This window comes from Thunnus albacares, chromosome 13 (genome assembly GCF_914725855.1).
Source record: "Thunnus albacares chromosome 13, fThuAlb1.1, whole genome shotgun sequence".
NCBI classification, from domain to species: Eukaryota; Metazoa; Chordata; class Actinopteri; order Scombriformes; family Scombridae; genus Thunnus; species Thunnus albacares.
Window position 1 is genome coordinate 26,887,021 of NC_058118.1, and position 19,849 is coordinate 26,906,869.

The 19,849-nt window shown below is 37.1% G+C and overlaps 1 protein-coding gene across 1 annotated transcript in view; it reads left to right on the plus strand.

Annotated features, from left to right (window-relative positions):
• The window catches only part of doc2b (double C2-like domains, beta), a 146,752-nt gene that overhangs the window by 67,821 nt on the left and 59,082 nt on the right, over positions 1-19,849 (plus strand). Inside the window, exon 2 of the mRNA XM_044371753.1 lies at positions 3,080-3,159. Within this exon, the coding sequence (XP_044227688.1) occupies positions 3,080-3,159 (80 nt within the window). The remainder of the gene's footprint in view (positions 1-3,079; positions 3,160-19,849) is intronic.

The following is a 19,849-nucleotide window of genomic DNA, read 5'->3' on the forward strand; positions in this document are numbered from 1 at the left end:
GAATGAAAATTTTCCAACTATTCTGCTGGAGGCTTGACATGATGACTTCAACTGGTTCAGTTTAGGTCAGGGACCATTAACTTAAAGAATATTCATTTCACACAAGGAGACAATATGTATTGTACCAGATTTAGCTACCAGCTATTTTCCATCTACAGTCCCTGGTTGTTGTTCTTACCTCCATATTCTGAGGACAGTTGCATTTAAAATGTGCATATTTGATGTTATTGTGGTGTTTTACGGTACCACTCTTCATTATGGCAACTGTTTCACTGCAAAGCGAGCACAATGGTCTCATACTTCCCTCTGGCCCAGTTAACATGTATTTCTCAGTCCACTCATCCTTAAATGTATTTTTACCCTAACCTTTCTTTTCATATCATTTTTGAACAAGCCATTTTACTTTTTTATCCAGAGCTCTTACATCCAAGAACAGCCTTGCTAACTGCGATGACTAGAGAGTAGCTGAATGAAGCCAGGTTACATGACATGATCGTGATGTGTCACACAAAAGCAGACCAGGTCAGGCTGCAATGCTCATTGTAAAGAAAAAAAAAGTGTTACATGAATTATACAAGTATTAGGCAAATTGAAATGACGGTGCTAGAAAAGTAAGGACTAAGAACGTCTGCATGAAATTGCTTGGTAATCAAGCGAACAGTTATTGAGATATTTCACTCTGAAACACAAATGTGCTGGGGGCGCTGTAGGAAAAGTTAAGGGTTCACCAAAGTCATTAGTATTAATTGTATGGGGAACATGAACGTCTGCACAAATTTTGTGCCAGTCCATCCAGTAGATGTTGAGATATTTAGCTTGAACTCCAGGTGATACACATACTGTAGTAATCCATCTAAGAGTTGTCAGTAGGATTCGTCATCTGAGGTCCATGAATGTCTGTGTAATAGTAACTGGACCATCAGTCCAGTAGTTGTTGAGATATTGCTGTCTGGACCAAAGTGATGATGATAAAGTGATGGCAGACAAGCCAGCTACTGGATCATACCACATATTGCACATCCACTATACTTCAGCAAAAACATGTTTTTGAGAGGAGGTAAAACATGGAGGTGGTGATAAGTACAGTTGCCATAAGTACAACTACAAATTGTATTATAAATATCAAAGTGTGAAAAAACTGGGTGTTATTTGGTACCAACAACACAATACTTTAGAACCTGCAAGGCCTTTTGAAGCCCACACATCTTTTTTTATATCATGGTCGCTGAAATGTTTTCCTCCTGACAACATATCATCAAACCATTAAATGAGAGTCCCTTGCCACTTGGCATTTTGAAAGGACGAAGGATGAGATCATGCCATAATTTGTTTAATTTCACCACTCAGCACTGTAGTGCTTCAATAATACATAGTAGACTCTAAGTTTAAGGAAAAGCCGGTTAATTACAAGCTTAACTACAAGCTAGAAGCTTTCAGCTGGGGCAGAGTGACCCACCTTAATCAGGAAAAGGTTGCTAATTTAACTCCTAATTTCACACAGATCCACACCAATAAAAACAGACGACACTCAATTAAATAATGAACCAAATTATTCTGAATTTATTATGAAAAAAATACTTTGAATCCTTCATGGGCAGTGAAGTCATACAGTCTGTAGCCTGAAGAAAATCCTGACCAGTATATTTTTATCTCTCTCTTTCCGCTTCCTTCTGCCCTCATCTTATAATTACTGAGCTGGCTGCTCTGTGAAAGCTCACAATTTAACAGTGAATTATCGAAGCACACATTTTTTCACAAAACCAGCCTGACTTCCATCCACTTGCTAATTTTATTTTCTGAAAACTAATTTTGTCATAGCCATTTTAATTTAAACTAATCAAATTATTTAATACAGTGCATTGGCTAAGAGAGCCTTCACCCTATTTATAATGCAACAACTGAATTATGTCCATTACTTTAACATCCTGCTCCAGTATGTTTTTCTTTTTTTAACATATAGTTTTTCATTGTTTTCTTTCCACTTGTTGCTGTCCATCTTGCGTACTTTACTGTCGAAATTCAACAAAATATGAACAGTGTAGGAGTGTACCACTTTATTCAGGGACTGCTCATCTACTCCGCTGCTATGTGTGTGTGTGTGTGTGTGTGTGTGTGTTTGAATGTGGCTGTTAGCTCAGCCTGAAGTGTGGCTCAATATTGTTATCACAACAGGATTTTCCCAGTTCTCCCACCTTGATCACAAGCCAACTGTGCTGTTGATGTTGATGACTGGTTTTTGCACTGTGCATGTAGAAAAGATGAGCATACATAAACTATGAATAAATCAATGTGAAATAGAATCTTAAACAAATATTATAAAAAACATTATCTTACTTTTTTTAGTCAGGTGCACTTTGTTAATCATGTTTCTACACTACAAAGAAACTGAGACACTGAAAAATCTTGAAGGACAGGTTCACAATTTTTCAAGTCCATCTTAAAACAATAGTCAGGCACCCATATGAACATTGACACGTGTTGTTTTTGCTGTAATCATAACCGGCCATTAAGACATCCTTTCATAATGCACTTACAATGTAAGTGATAGGGGACAAAAGCCACTACTGTACTTCTATGTAAAAATGTGTTTAAAAGTTCATTTGATGTTAATATGAGGCTTCAATCATCTAAATTAGTCAAATCAAGTAGATACTTGATACTATATTTTTATCTTTCTTTAAGTTACAGTCTTTTTAGTGCTGGATTCCCTCTTTCTGTTATGATCCTTCCACTGCAGCTGAACAGGGAAACACTGTCCATCGAGACACAAAGAGGGAATTTTTTTTCACTAAAAAGAGTGTAACTGTGGTAGATATCCACTTTATTTGACTAACTCATGTCCATTTCCATTTTTTCTTGTGTTGCAAACATTGCTCTGTTGGTTATTATGCTTATTATTAAAATGTCAGTGCCAAGAGAACCATGAGATTTCCCATCAGGCTTATTCTTTCAAATGATGAAAGCAGGCAGCCAGGGTCGGATTTCCTCTCTCTCCAGTGAGATAGGCTGTGTGCCGTGAAGACTTCTTTTCCAGCTACTAATTTCCTTCTCTTTCTTCTCTCCTTTTCCATCTTTACAGCCACACTGGGGACCTTGGAGTTCAGTTTGCTGTATGACCAGGAGAACAATGCACTGCACTGCACCATTAATAAAGCCAAGGTGAGCTGCCATGATGATGATAATGACGGTCTCTAAGTGGTCTTTAAATTCACAGTCATAATAGTTTATTTAAAAATATTTCCTGGATGTAACTCAGCATGAATTTGAAAGAGAAACTCTATGAAATAATTTATGAATATACTAACGTGAAACTCACATCCATAGCAGTTTTAGATCTGGCTAAATGTACCGTAATGTACAAACATCTGTCACTACCAAACAAGGAAATAAAAGGTCAATCAATATAAACCAACTGACAGTTTTTCAATATGTTTTCAGCGTCAATAAAATGACTGTTGAAGATGAATATTTTTGCAGCAGCCTATTCCTGTCATCCTACACGTACTGGCAAAAGACAGCGGAATAGCCACTTAACACATCCCACAGTTCTCTGTGAGAGAGATATTTGCATCTATTTTCATCTCAGAAAACAGTAATTATTTCTGAAGCATATTGCTAACAAACAGACCCAAGAAAATGCATCCGATCAATTGTGTTTATTAGCTCAAACCAGCATTAATGAGTAAGTTTTATATTAAAAATGCATGTAATGCGATTAGCTGCTGAATGAAGTCAAAAATCAAGCAGCTTAAAGCCAAAAGAGTCAGATGTTTTACTCTGGAATTGTCAGAGACCAAAATAGAGAAGAATAGAAGAGACTGAAGGCCTTTAACTAGCTTAACTGAAGAGAGGCCTCGATTGAGGACAGGCTGTTATTACAGTAGACCTTTATTTTTCATTTCCTCTGTTTTCTAGCTGTATTTTATTATATTGTAGTGAGAAGAGACTCTTTTTTTCTGTAATCTGCTCATGTTTTAGGTGTTAATTCACTGTTGCTGCTGTTTGTTGTTGATGTAAACTCACTACCACCATGTTTCATGATAGATACGGGGCATAATATGGAAACAGTGCCATCAGTAAAACAACATACAATACTCTTGCCATCACAGCTCTGAGTTTCTGCTCCTCTCACAAACTAATTAATTTAAATCGGTTCTACTTTGCCCGTCTTTGGGTTGGTCCCAATACTCACAATTGTGGTCTTATATATATGAAAAATACCAACACACACTACACTTAACCCACAATGGATGCACACTTTCCCACTACTGCCTCAAAGCCATATTCAGAACCAAGTGTATCCCACAATTCACCACGGTATATTGCACAACGCCACTCCAGTTTTTGGCGGTAGTGCACCCAGCTGATTCAGTGTGAATGTTAGTATTAATATCCCAAACGCTAAGTTATGGCAGAACCTCCACCGATGGTTATCATCAGATTGTTAATCGCATGACACTGTTGCAAGATAAATATCAAACATCCACTTTTTTAAACATTTTGGGAAATATGCTCCATTCGTAAAAAAAAAAAAATGTTATCAGACAGAAACCATTCAAAATCTTGTTATGTCTCTTTGATGTAAATTAAACCTTTGTGCTTCTAGATAAATTCTTGCTTTGTTTTTCTCCTCTCAGCTCCCAAATGTCCGTGACTGTAATACTGTTTGGTTTTATGTATTTGTGTGAGTGACAGGATGTCCTTATTAATCAAGAGTGTCCCAGTGAACTCTGATAAACCTCCACACTCTTGCGGTCACACAAGTAGCCACTTGACCACTTGCAAGTGTGTGCAGATCCACTCCACATATTGAGCTGCAGTCAATGAAACTAAGTTCTTCCTGCAGGTGTTTCAAATTAAAAACTTAGTAGCCTCACGTCAACCTGAACTGAAGCTACCAGTAGACCCTTCTCACAACATTTTGACTTGTCATAGGAAGGAAAAGCAAAGTTGTAGCTGAAAACATTAACGATGGCTCTGGTACATTAAGGTGTGACAGTCAGTGAGCCAGCATGCACAATAGCATGAGCCTGGAAATTGCACACCTAAATGAAATTCTGCCATTATTATTGCCATGCCAATAAGTAATCAAAAAAAAGTCAATAAAATCCAAAATTTAACTTGTTCAATTCTCCATTTTTGTTATTTTTATGTATTTATTTTTTGTCTCTCAAAGACTGAGAGAGACAACACTGTAAAATGCTCCCTTAAAATATTCCTCTTTATTACATATCAAACAGAGTACAATGTTTCAAGCCCAGATTGGCTCTTTATCAGATACAGAGGCAACAAATAGACTCAGGTGTGTGTCATTGAATAAGTTAGCACATCTTCAAGCCAGACATAATGATAAATACAGTACCAGTCAAAGGTTTTCGACACACTTTCTCATTCCGGTGTGTCCAAACTTTTGACTGGTACTGTATATAGTAACCCAACATTGTTTACAAAATTTAACACAAAGACAATATATTGAAAATATAATCAAGAAATAAAATGAAAGAATAATAGAGATACACAAAACCCAGAGTAAGTTACATCTTGAAAACATATAAGCTATCAAAAAACAAAGGGAAGACGGTTGACTGAAAGAGACACTGCAACCAAGTTCGTCTTTTTATTTCTGGTCATGTATTCATTTTTTTCGCAGGATTAGCAAAGCTGAGGAGCTTAAGTAGCCTTTATGTCACAGAGCACCACTGTAGATCAGATTAATTTTGTGGCTGAATCAATACGGGCTTCTTAAAAGATAGTCAGAGTTACATTTATAAATGCTTCAACCATAATCAACCGACTATCCAGAATACTGGAGGTGGACTGCTATCACTGAACTATATCCATTTTTTATAAATAATAATGATATATAAGCAATAGTAATAATAATAAAAAGCTCGATCAAATATACAATAAATATGAGTCCACCATGGGTGTCGTCCTCTCTGATTTCCTCTCCTGTGCTTGTGGTGATGAAGCAGTGGTTCTGACAGCCATTGCTCTCGTCAGCAGTCATAACTCTTCCTGTATGTCTGCCTGAGTAGCTGGTATGGAGGAAAGTGGGCATCAGAGGAACTAGTCTTGGCAGGAGTGTTGGACAGCAGATTGGGCATCAGGCCACTTGATTTATGGCGGTTATTTCCTATACCGCTCTGCTCCTTTATTTCGGCTGCTGCCCAGCCAACCAGAGAAAAAGCCTTTTCTCTCTCAGATACTGTATATACCCATTTCTGTGATTTAATTTGTTTACTAAACCCTCAATTCATCTCTCTAATCTTAGATTTTTTTGTTGCCAAAGTTGCAGTAGTTTCAATGGTAAAGGGGATTGAATGTACCTCAGTTAAGCATTTCTCTGCTTAGATCTTATAGATCCTGATTCATGGAAGAATGGTTGTTACTGGAGGAAGGTTAAACACTAAATTGCTACATTCTGGGGACTGATATTGGTGCCTGGTGAGCTGGTTAGGGTGAAAGGGTGCAGAGGTGACAGGGTTTTATATTTATGTAGCAGTGATAGCTCACATGTACAGTACAATGCTTATATTATCATAACCCTGTTGGCATTTGGTAAAAAAATAAATGAGACAGACAACATAACTAATACAAGCAAAAGAGGTTAGAGAGGTTGCGAAAGGCCACTTATCTGATAATTATTCTAACATGAAAAAAACTGAAATGAATTTGTATATTAAAGTTTTGATTTTTTTTACAGAGAGTTGCTATATATCAGATATATAGAGTTACTATACTATATGCAGCTCTAAAAATGAGAAAACGCCTAAAATCCAACCTGGGCTGAATGATACAATGGGCTCTACAAAGAGATCAAAGCTCTGCAAATCTGGAAAAGAATAAATTGCAATTTTTTTTAACATATTGACAGAATGATTCAGTTTTTATCAGGGAACAGTTTTGCGACACTGTCATAAACCCAGGGCTGTTCTCTTCAATTTAGTCAGTAACCCCTCTAACACCACTTAAACTGTTGAGGCATGTTTCATTGTTTTGTTTGTTTCTAAATGTCAGGATATCAGAGGGCTGATTCTTCTCCCTGTTTGATCCAAATGGCCATTGGCTAACGGCTAATGATGTGACAACAAAACCATGTTAAGACAGTTTTTCCTCTAATATTTATTCATTTATTCTTGTTTGAAGCTGACAACTTCATATGCTGTCTTTTGGGGTTCTCAAAGCAGGTTGTGCTTTAATAATAATAATTATAATGATAATAATAATAATCCACAACAATACAATATTTTCAACCCTATCAAAAGAACATTGATACTGGACAGTTCTATGTAAACCCAAGATTATGAATAATAATGACATTTTTGATCACTCAGTGTCAACATTTTTAAAATGATTTATTCATACAATATCCATGCATGGCAACTAAAGAATGGTTAATAGTTAAGTTATAATTAAAGTTAACAAAGTCAAACTTTGAGGTTGATGTTTGGGAGAGATTGTGGTTATGGTAATAATACTCAAAATTGAGTTTGTTTGAGTTTATTTGCACGTTAAACAAAGACATGCAAAAGTTATTTTAACAAATGTATGTGCAAGGAGAAGAAAAAGCCTAGATGAACTTCTTGATTATCTTTATCTAAATAATATACATATGTAGATATAAGTGGTAAACAAATCCACACTGGGAAATAGGAAAGTGGTCAGATAGATTAGCATATAGAATCCAAGGTATCATTCCCTCAGTTTAAGAGTTAGTTTGCATATTATCAATCAAAGTCACTGATGAGTTTTTAACTCTAGTAGGTTTCACCTGTATACTATAGACATGAAAGTCACTATTGAAAAGATAAATATTGAAGTCACCTTGAATATAATACAATTTATCTTCCCTATTCAGCAAATTTAGAATCGAAATTAGCTAAATATGTTTAGACACACAGAATTTGACACCGGTTACCAATAGCTCTCAATGTGCTTCCATACAAATGTACCTGAAGATTTACATACAGAAGACATGTGGCTAAAAGAAGTACAGCAGGATAACAGAGATGATATACATGAGCAAGATATATAAATCAGTTGCCAAACATTCATTAAAATCATTCATATTAGTGTTAAGGTATGGTTAAAATACAGTTAGGTAAGGTAATAACTAAAAACCTTTTAGTTTAGGTTGGAATTATTCATGATTATGGTTACATACCACACACCAATCTACCAGCCAGACCTCCATACCCTTATACACACACACACACATTGCTTTCTTCATTTACGCTGAATATCATGTGTTGGAATAGGAATGTAATTTCTAGGGATACTGGGCTGACATGTTTGATAGATTTCAGTCTTGAAAAGCCCCTCTGAGGATTATAAATGACCTCATCTTAACTCTTGATGCTGGTAACAGTGTTATTTTACTACAGGATGTACAACATGGTCAATTTTTCATCCTCTTCAGCTACTGTAGTATCACTTGTGGTGTCCCTCAGGGATCCATCTCATCCATATTTTGCTCTTTTTACATATTTCCTCTTGATAATGTCAATCAACATGTATATTTCTTTTAGGGCGATGTAGTGCTCTCTTATTTGAAGGGACATGTTGCTTTTAGAACTCCACATTTAAACTATTTTTTTCCTCTAAGCTTTTGGCTTTGAACAACTACCTGTTTTGTTCCAATGTGGGAATCATAAGACATGCTGTTTTTATAGGACTGTGGTTTTGATGATTTGATAAGACCCATTTTGACCATGTCATGCTGAAAGCATGAATAGGTCTAGTTTTGCCGCTTGAAGCAGCAGCAAAGAGAAACCTTCCTACATCTTATACATTTTAATGTGTCTAAGGCCCCTTCACTCACCCACCCAGAACAATACAGACAAAATGCTACGTGCATGATTGCCCCTCAATTAAGCTGCCAATCACCTCTGCATTTTTACTTTTTCTTTCTGCTCTATTATTGCAAAGTAAATAGTATAGTATTAGTCAGTCACTTTGTATTTTTCTTTTTTTAGTTCTTCCTATGATTCAAAAGAAGGAATGAGTAATTTACTTTACCTTAACAGTATCCCTCTTATCCTCATTACACCACACAAAAGTTACCAAAGCCAGAACACAATCCTAAACCACTTCTTTACTTCTTGATGCACTGATTAATTCAGTGCTTTTTGTGCTTGTACAATCCCCAGTATTTTAATTAAGTTCTTATGAATACTGGGAAATGCGGACCCTGTAAATATTTCTGTGTAGTGTAGTGGATCAGTTTTTGGATAAAGTGTACACATAAAGTCAGACGTCTGGGTTTTTGACCAACTGCACTTGTTAATCTACTTTGGAATTAATTTATAATTGGAAATGAAGGGCTTTGAACCATTCAATAAGGATGTGGTAGGACAAATAGCCCATAGCGTGTCTCTTGTTAACATTTAATTAAATCCTTTGCCTTGACATGTCACAGGGTGAGAGCCAGAAGTATTTGATAATTACCTTTTAGTTCTTTTTTTAATGATGCTACTTTTACAAGTTAAAATGACTGTTGCTGCTTACTTTTTTCCTTTTCACAAGAGAAGATGACTTCAGAGATCTATCCTTTCTATCCTTTAGAGCTGATGTTCTTCATCCTGTAGAGCTTTCTTTAACCTATGAGATAAAACCATGTTGTATCTCATAGAGGGGTGTTTACCTTGTCAAAGTGAGATTTGTTTTATTTCTGCACCTTTCTGACATCTATGCCACCAAGCGAATCGCTGCTGGAAGAAGGGAAACTGTGGCTCATTTGAACCAAAGACATTATATTGATATCAAACAGTGTTTCAATTAAGCTTGGGGTGTGGACACGAATTGTATAGCTATAGGCAATGATGACTATCTTGGCGTCTGGTGATTAAATATAAAATGATTAAGAGAATAGTTATCAGTTAATGACTGTGATTGAAGTGATTCTATTGAGATAAGTATAGTGAAACCATATCATAGTGAAACCTTGCTTTACATACCTTTAACCTCTTTGCTGATATTAAAGAGGTTAAAACTTTGTCTTTTGTCTATTTATCGCCCAGTTGGCTACAGAAGGTTTTATTGTTGGTACAGGAGGTGGAATGGGACTTTCAGTTATTTAGATAAATTTGTCTTTGAAGCATACAAACAAATTAATTTAGTTTCTATGACTTTACAGTCATTCTCAGGGTGCTGTTATTATTATTTTATTGCTACTCTTTCCCACCCCAGCTGCTTGCTAATTAATTGATAAAACATTGTGCTGCTGCTGGTGTTTATGTTCTCTCTCTATTAGGCTCTGTTCGGGCCGACCACATATTGGATTGGGTTTAATTATCCTCGGGTCTATTCGGGTCGGGTCTGGCTGCGCTTAAGTCCCTCTCGGATCAGTTCTCTCTTTTCTGAAAATTAATTTATGTACGTCAGGTTTGGATAGGTTTTCCACCGCTCAGTTTTGGATCATGTTCAACTGCTCCACACATTGCTCAAGGATGACGACACATTTTTGCCAACTCGAGCCAATCTGTTGGCTGTGACAATATGGCTCTGTTGAAGAGGGGTAGCAGCCCTTATAATGTAATGGTAGATGGACTGCACCTATATAGCATTTTTCTACTTTAATGGACAAAGTGCTTTACAATTTTTGTTCTCATTCACTGATTCACACACACTTTTTTTCTCACCAATGTGACGCTTCCTCTGCTGACAGCCCTTTCAGCGTCACAGACTTTCCCTGTGCCAAGGCCAGCTTCTGCTAATATCACTCCATCTGTAACTTCACCGTCTTCATAGGCTCTTCGTAGCATTAAGTGAATCAGACCACATCCATTGTAACGGCTCACATGACTGAAATAAGTCAATTTTGGCCCCTTGAAATAGGCTTTAATTGATTTATAAGGGAGTACATACATGTAGACGCCCAGAGAGACACAAATAGCACGCAGCTAACAGCACTTCCATCTCTGTTGGCCAAAGCAGCCAGTATGTGTGGAATCGTGATGACTCAAACACAGATAAAAGAGTTTTGTCTAAATATCACCCTTTGGGGCGTTTCACTCTCACATAGTAGTTGACCTTGGTGAGACTTTAGTAAATTGTACAGAATGACCCACAGCTGTGGCTCCAACATTTCACAGTCATTCTTGATGTTATGGTAGGTTGATATTTGTGAAACTCAATAATGTCACTAGATTAAAAGCTATTTTATTGTGTCTTGCTTCTGCATTTGACAGACTGAATTCCAGTTGGAACAGGATGTCAGGTTGACACAAGCCAGAGGAACAGACAGTTAAAATGTAGACATACTAGACCTGAGCACACATATAGTACATAATGGTACAATATTCAAGCTGAATGAAATGAAAACTGGAGAATATGGGAGGGCCGAGCCCAAGAACTTCAAAGTCAATAGTTAATTGAACTGATAACATTTGTGCCTCATTATCATGATATGCCAATACAGATCAAGGCACAGATTCTCACCAGGCTCTGTGTATCAGGCAGCCACAGGAGAATTTTCTAATATTAACAGCGGTAGGGCTGGGACTGGGTTGCTTTAGGAGCAACCGTAATCATGATGGTCAGTAAATCCTTCAAAACTGCTTCCTGCCTGCTTGTTAGACCACAACATCTCATTTTATATTTCCACATGTATTAAATACAAAATATGCAGTGTATGTGTGGAGGATATTGAGCTGTTTAAAGGCGGCTGAGTAACGTGAGTAAAGCAACAAGTAATACAATGTGTTACTTTTACTGCTGGGTAAGGATTAATATATAATCAGTATTAATTACAAATTTCAAGTAACTCGCCCAACACTGGTCCTGGCAAGATTTTAAAATGATTTGCTCAAAAAATGATTTAGCAGTTTGTCATTTACCTCAGGCTCTCTAGTGAGGATGCTTCACGATAAAAGCTTCCCTAGTAGTGTACGAGTGGAAAGTTCTTTATGCCAACCATTTTAGTGACTTTGTGCAGGTGCTACAAAACTAGTGAAAGTGACAAAGTACAACTTGCACCTTCTCTCATCTTCCACCCATGTTGAACCACAGAATTTAGTATGACATCAACAAAGCTTAATTGAGACTGTTGAGGTTTTTCATGTGATGTCCATAACATCATGAGTCAACTCAGTAAAGTAGAAATGTCGAAGCACAATGCCACTTAACACTAAACACTAAAGCAAGCAATGACGTGCTGGTAGAAAAATGATGTCATGAATGATGTTACCTTAACCCTTGTGAGAAAATAACACGCTGTTGTCTCATAATGGTGCAACTTTAAACACCTCCCTGCTGAATTGGTACTGTTCTCCAAAGACTCCTCTTATGAACACCAGCATAAAATAACATTCATTCTCTTTTAAAGTCTTTTTATCACTATCCCCAGGCTTACTCTCTACATGCTTGTTAGTCCTTGTAAAGTCACTAATTGCTCTTCTGCAAAGTTAGATATCTTCTGTTGGTTCTTGTTACATTGATTTGTATGCATTTACATTTTTAAGGTTTTTTTGAGACAATACTGTGTACAATTCTTGCATTGCACATAAAGCACTTTGCAGGACAAAAAGAGCTTGATAGGATTTATGCATGAAAGTCAATGTTTATTTGTTTACATTTTCCGTTAATCTCCTAGAAAAGCAGAGAAAATAGTGAAAGCATTTGACAAAGGTATGCAGTGCTGTACAGTGTTTTTATATGTGTATGCAAATAGATGTGATATAGGAATACTGAATTCATCAGAAACATATTAATGAACTCCTGCAAGTTATTGGAATTACATTCCAAGAAGCTAAAACACAATTTTGTACACAGTGTCCACACAGGCACTTTGAAAATAAAAGGATAAATGGTGTGTAACGGACCTGCTAGTCAGTCCATTAATTCTTTGAAAGACAGCCTTACTTGCTACAGAACAAACAAACATCAGCTATTCACCTTTTTAGCTTGTCTGATACAAACATAAAATAACCCTGCATATCTATTTTGCACTATTTCAAATCTTACTATCACCCTGCCGCTTGCTTTAGCTCCTTTCACCTCAGGTGAACAAAGAACTATTCGCTGCCTTGTGTGATAACATTACAGTGCACCTAAAACCAAGCAAAACAAGATAGATTCTGTCATTGTACCTCAGTTCAACTGCAGGCATCCTTATAGCTTGTCATGCCTCACAACATCACCACAAAACCATTAAATTATCGAACGAGCTCATCCCCGCAGGAGACCTGTCTGTATGGAACGATGCTGTGGTTCCAGTTACTCATCTTTACAAGAGCTGAAATATTACATGCAGGCAAACTTACAATCTTATACCTCTCTCTAAAAACACCTGCCAATTTGTAGCTCACTCGCTCTGAATTTCAATGATCCTCTTCAGCTTCCTTGAGAATTAGAAATAACCAATCAGCCACTAAGAAGTTCTCTTTGTCAGCCTTCAATATGATGGACTCCAAACACAGAGAAATCTTCCTGGAAGGTTTAAAACACAATCTAATCACTATGTCTTAAGTGATTTCACTCACACCTGACTTTTCCAATTTATTATCTCAGATGGTTACAGGTTGCAGCATTTCTGAGGTCTATTTTACATCTTTCTATGTTCAGACCATGGATGTATAAAGAGAACTGGATACAGCGTCGGAGGCAGGGCCTCATTCATTCCTATGAAAGTTGCTCAGAGGTGCATGAAGCCAAAAATGTTCCACTTCTTCCACATTGTTTCTGCATCTAGTGACTTTCACCAGCTGAACTGGCTACTTCTGGTTTAGCCCTCCGGCTAACTTGAATGGGGATAAAACAATTCAATCACGCGGCTCTCCTAGACTTTCAAAATGTGATCGGACCAAACTGATCAAATTATGATAGTGAAACGAGTCATTTCGCAGGGGTTGTGACACTCAAAAAAATGTATCAGCTGATTTACAGACATCTCTTTCACCATGTAAGTCTATGGGAAAAAGTCTTTTTGTGCCAGTGGGCATCACGTGACGCAGTTTGGCTGCTATGTCAAATTTGCTTTAAAGCCTGGCACTCCTCCTGTATCCAGTTCTCTTTATACATCCATGGTTCAGACCCAGTAGGTTCTTATGTGCACTCACTACCTAATGCTTGTCTATCATCTACAATGATGCATTTTTAACTCTGCACACTGATGCATACAGTACAGCAATGAAACATGACAGCTGTGTTTTTAAAGTTTAAAGATGGATCACTTTATTTAATCATTTTCGCCTCAGTGGCAGCAGGACCTAAGGGTGATGATAGTAGTCAACCTGTCAGCCTGTCTATTCATCTGTCCAACAGCAAGATATATCAACAACTGGCCTGAACCAAGCCTGATATATCTTCGCAGACCTCCATTGTTGTCCAGAAACTGGTAAAAACATGTCAGTGAGCCACACCACTGCACTGGTGACATCTTCCCACGCCACAAAGAGTTTGTGCAGTTTTAGAAACAGCTTCCAAGACTAATAACAGTGATCACATTTTCAGTCTCCTGAGAGAGATCTGTTGATAATAAGAAAAATATAGAAAATCGCCAGCCTTATCCTTTAATATTGATACCAGCAACCATGAATGCTTGTTTGCAGTCTAAATGAATGCTGTACACATGTTGAACATTGCTGGCATAAATGAACCAACAAATCCAAAGTGCCTATTCTCTTGCAGGTTCGGTATGTATCAGGTCTGCCTCCAGGAAGTAGCCATACGCTCACACTCAAAGTCTGACACTGATAAAAGCCGTTGCTTTCTCCCACATACTCTGCTTTATATCTTACCAGGCTGGCTGCCAGTGATAAAAATGGAAGCAGTTGTCATGATACAAATAGGAGTTGCTAGGTTTTTCTTTATTTACTGTAAAAAATAATACATATGTAGCATCAACTCAATTATCAGCTTTATTTAGTGTACATCCTAATATTTTGAGAGGATAATGAAGCATAAATGTATTTACTACCGCTTTATACACACACATCTTGTTAGAGTGTCCTACATTACAGTGGCCTGAGAGGTGTGCAACACTCAGCAATGGAAAACTCAAAATACTTAATACATTTAGAAATCCGGATTTAAATATACTGCAACAACTCAAACACTCGAACTTCCCAGCACTAATGTTGAATTGTTCAGCACTTCAAATTTGGGCCAATCAAAACGCACTACCTTGGAAGCAGGGATTTTTTTTGGGGGGGGGGGGGGGGTAAGTGTGGCCCAACTAGGTTTCCTGCATTGCAGTTAGCAGCAGTTCATGGGTTCTTGGGAAAGTTACTGAGGCCAAAAAGGGCCATTTGCTTCCTTCACAGTTGGCTTCAGCTCTGTATTGCTATCCAAGGTTTTTTCAAAACTTTGCAGTCTGTGTCCTCTGTACAGTACAACACATTCACTTCACTGGCTAATTGCAAATACATGGTTTTCTTATAATAATGAGGACTTTCTCATAACTTTAGACCCTTAAGAACTACCTTTTCTGATCTACTGTATGATGTACTGAATATGTTGTGAGAAATTTTGCTGAAGTACAGAAGAAAATTTATATTTTTTATTATATATTTGTTTATACTGAGCAGAAAGGTTAAAAAAAACAACATTATTATCATCCACATGTATTTCACTATCATCACCAGGGAGTACACACTTGTTGATTGCGGCTGTCATCAGAAGTTAAACTGCAATTTCTGCTGTTCTCTCAAAGGTGCCACTATGTTTGAATGTTTTCACATACTAGAGCTTTACAAGGCTTCTGTTTGCCTCCTGCCTTTTACTGACTTACTTGCTCTGTAAGTGTAGTCATACCTTTTCATATCTCTTCCTGTCATCCCACACATAGTAAAGTAAATATCTGAGTAAAGAGTCCTCCTTCCACAGAAAAACTAGTTTCCTGTCTTTATCAATGAGTCAGACCCTGTCTCACTATTCAGATGCAGATCCAAGACCTGTTTATTCAGCACTGCATACAGTACAACCTACCTTAACACGCCACTGCAGTCTTTCATTCTCTTCTTTCTCCTGCAGACTGCCCTGTCATTGCCCGGTACGCCCACACTCATGCGTGGGAGCACACAAACACACACAGACACACACACCTTCTGGCTCTGTTTCTTAGAGATGTTTTGGCTCTTTTGTATTCATTATCCTGGTTTGTGTCTGTTTTTCATGTTGCTGGTTTAACATAAAAAGGCCTTATAAAATGACTCATCTTCATTTGTAATCCCTGCATTACACTAAATGGAAAACCATATGAAAAATCTGAGGAATGCTTTATTTTTATTGTTCAGCTTGTCACATTTCAGCTCTAAATATTGATGAAATGTCAAACAGAAAATCCCAAACGGCTATTCAGAAAGGATGACGTGAGAAGCTGCTATGTCATGGCTACAGCAAAATCAATTGTTGTTCATATTCTAACAGTTAATACTGGTGCTGTCAAGTCTTAGACAGCAATTGTCTGGTAGATAAACAATAAATTATGGGTGTAATTTCTGCACAAAGACATTTTTTTTGTTTGTCTTTTGTTTAGATAGTGAGGTGTTGGTGGTTGGGATGCCATCATAATATTAGTTTAGATTAAAGGGGTTTTTGGCGGTCATTGTTGGTGAATGTGTATCTGTGAATGTGGGAACTATGTGAAATTTTGTGAGCATAAACATCTGCTGAAGTGATTTCTGTAAAATCCCTGTGCAGCAGCAACAGCAGCACAGTGATTCAAAGCAGGTTTTGTAACTCCAGTTAGTTTAATTTTTGTCATAAACTGCAATTATTGTTATTGTTATTACATTTTAAAACCAAATGAAAACAAGTTAAATAACAAGTGTGTGGTGATGCTTACTTGAAAATTAATGTATCAACAGACCATTCATATTCATCATGACTTTAATAATTTTTTCCTCTCAGACTATTTTCACAGAAAACATTTCAGCAATGCTCTGAGCTGTGTAATCCAAACTATTTCTGAATGTATACAGACTACTTCTTCTTATTTATGTTTAAATTTCCATCGCAGCTTCTTGTCATAATTCATTTGCATGTTCATTTAATTGCCTCAGCTTTAAGTTCACATATTCAATGTTGATTTTCTTTTTCTCCTCCACCTTGCTCTTTTGCATGCTCTCATCGTCTGTGTGTGCTGCTACTTTATATTTGCTGGAAAAACAGCTTCCTATCCCCAGATACAAGAAGGTAAGCCACTGAGATAAGCTCAAATCCCAACCAGTCCTCACTAATCAATACTTATTCTTATCCAACCAACATCCAAACCCAGTGAACCCTGATCAAAACCACCACCAACCCCCAGCTAACCTCCTCTGAGCTGTCCTTGTGATTCCAAAGAAAATTATGTTTCTTATATATTAATATTTAATGCTTTGAATGTGCTATTCTGTTGGTTCCATTTTGATTGCACAGTACTATATATTATAAATAATTACTCACCAGGACAAGTCACCTAATTACAAGCAAACACTTTGATAACAAATAGTGACAGGAGCATACATTGGACTGAAAGGTCAACCAATTTACTGATTAAGCTGATAAATTAAAGGTCAACTCCATCCTTAGATACGAGATGCTGTTTCACATCATCAATCAGTGTTGTTCAGGTAGTTATTTATAGTTACTATATGTGTTGTCTTGGTGTATTCATTTTCCTTGAACCAAATCCCTTCCTTGTGCTTACACTCGCAATTCCCTGCCTTTCCCAGAAAACCTTCACCAATAGCCTACAGTTGTTTGTTGTCAAATAGCTCTAGGAGACACTCCCAGTATGCACTCCCTGTACAATTGCATGTTATTCTAATTATAAATGTGTTTTGAGTATATCATGTGTTCACACTGGAAATTACAAAATGAGGGATGCTTAAAAAAGCCAACAGCGCAGATTAAAATTGCTCAGTTTGTGAGCTCACATGTGGAAAATATTTCCAGCTGTGAAAAGTGGTGCAATGGGTCTGGCACCAATTCAAGTAATAATCCTTGGAAAAATACTTGCTAATTGTTGCTCATAGTTGCAAATTCTGAAGCTTTCAAATTTCATATTGGTAGTGGTTGGTCCATTCAAAGGTTGATTGATATCCACTGGCACAAATCTTGTATTATTTATTTGTCAGACCAAAATGGCTAAGTGCCGCTACATTAATTTTTTGTACATTAACTGCAAAAATAGTGCAGTGAAATGAGCTGTGTCCCAAATACCCATTACAGTATATACTGCTACTACTAATAATAACAACAATAATAACTTTATTTATGTAGCACTTTTCAAAACAGGTTGCAAAGAGCTTTACAGAGCCATACAACAACAGAAAAAAAATGTAGAATTTAAAAAAAACAAAACAAACAAACAAAAAATAAACAATTCAACAGAATGTAATTCTAAAATAGCATGTTTTTAAGAGAGATTTAAACAGAGCTGGTTTGCCTGATCTTTTCTGGCAGGTTGCTCCAGAGTTGAGGGGCCTTGACCTAGGAACTATTAACAGACACCTACCAAAAGGATCTCAGGCTACACTGAGGCTTATATGGGTTTAGCAATTCAGAGACATACTCAACTAACATAATTGCATATGGTATTATATTTACATTTACATTTTGTCATTTGTCAGCAGCTTTTATCCAAAGCGACTTACAAGCTAGCCAAGACAGTCAAGCGTTAGAGGACAGTGACTCTCAAAGAGCTGCTGTACAAACTCTCAGGTAGCTGACGAGGTACAAGTGCAATGAGAAAGAGTGCTAGGCAGAAGGTTTTGTTTAAATAAAAATATACTTATGTATATAAGACAAGATACTGTATATACGGTATACACTGTATTATACAGTATACTGTTTGGGCAGTCTGTACACAAGAAATGAATGTAAATTACCATTTTGTTGTAGAGGAAATGATGCAAGATGTTGATCAAACTACAACTTTGGAAAGCTTTCTGTTATTAGTTTAAAATTTTCCAGCTACATATATGTGCATTGCATTGTGGAACAACAGTGTCCATCAACAACATACAAAAAAATCATACAAATTTAGAATGCACTGACTTCTTTGAGTACATTTAATTTCAATGCTTCTCCTGTATGAACAAACTAGGCCCTATACTCTTTAAAATCTTTAAATACTGTTTAAATCAGTATGTGGTATAGAAATAGGTAACAAAAATGGTGTAAACCTGGAATATATATTATGTAGTGTTAGTAATTTACATTAGAATATAAAATATAGTAAAAGAAATGGGATTCTTCTCTACACTGAAAACACAGCATGTCTTGCAGCTGCACTCTAGTTTATTGATGCTAATATCTGTAGAGAAACTGGAGTCTTTGCCTGATCTCTAACAGCTATCTTCCTTTGTGGTGGTTGTCACTGCCAAATGTCAGCTCTTGCTCTTTTTATATGGACAGACACCAAATCATTTAATGTTTTGTATTGTTGAATTTCTTCCACTGTTTCACTGTGAGAAATAAAAATAAAAGCATGCAGCAGCATCAGCAGCACAATGACAAACACGTTACCTCCTGCTAGCTGTTAAAATGCTAGTTTGGATCGTCTCCCTTGCAATAAAAATCACAATTCAACCTCTCTGCTGTGTTTTTCCACCAAAATAAATGACACATTATCGATGACATGACTGCCATTGAAACTACTGTGTCCCAGTGTGACCCTGTGACTCAACCGCCCACCTCCACCCCTCTCCTCCGTAAGCCTCTCGATCATCAGTGTTGACATTCATTGGTCATGAATGGGACCCATCTGCTGGCTCTCCATATTGCCTACTTCCATCACTCCAGACTTACATCAACTAGCCTTGACCTGAGCACCTCCACTGATCCCAGGTGGCCCCTGAAGCGTTAATCCCTTCTTTAACATGACTGCGGGTCAGCTCCCTCTGGATGAGATCAATGC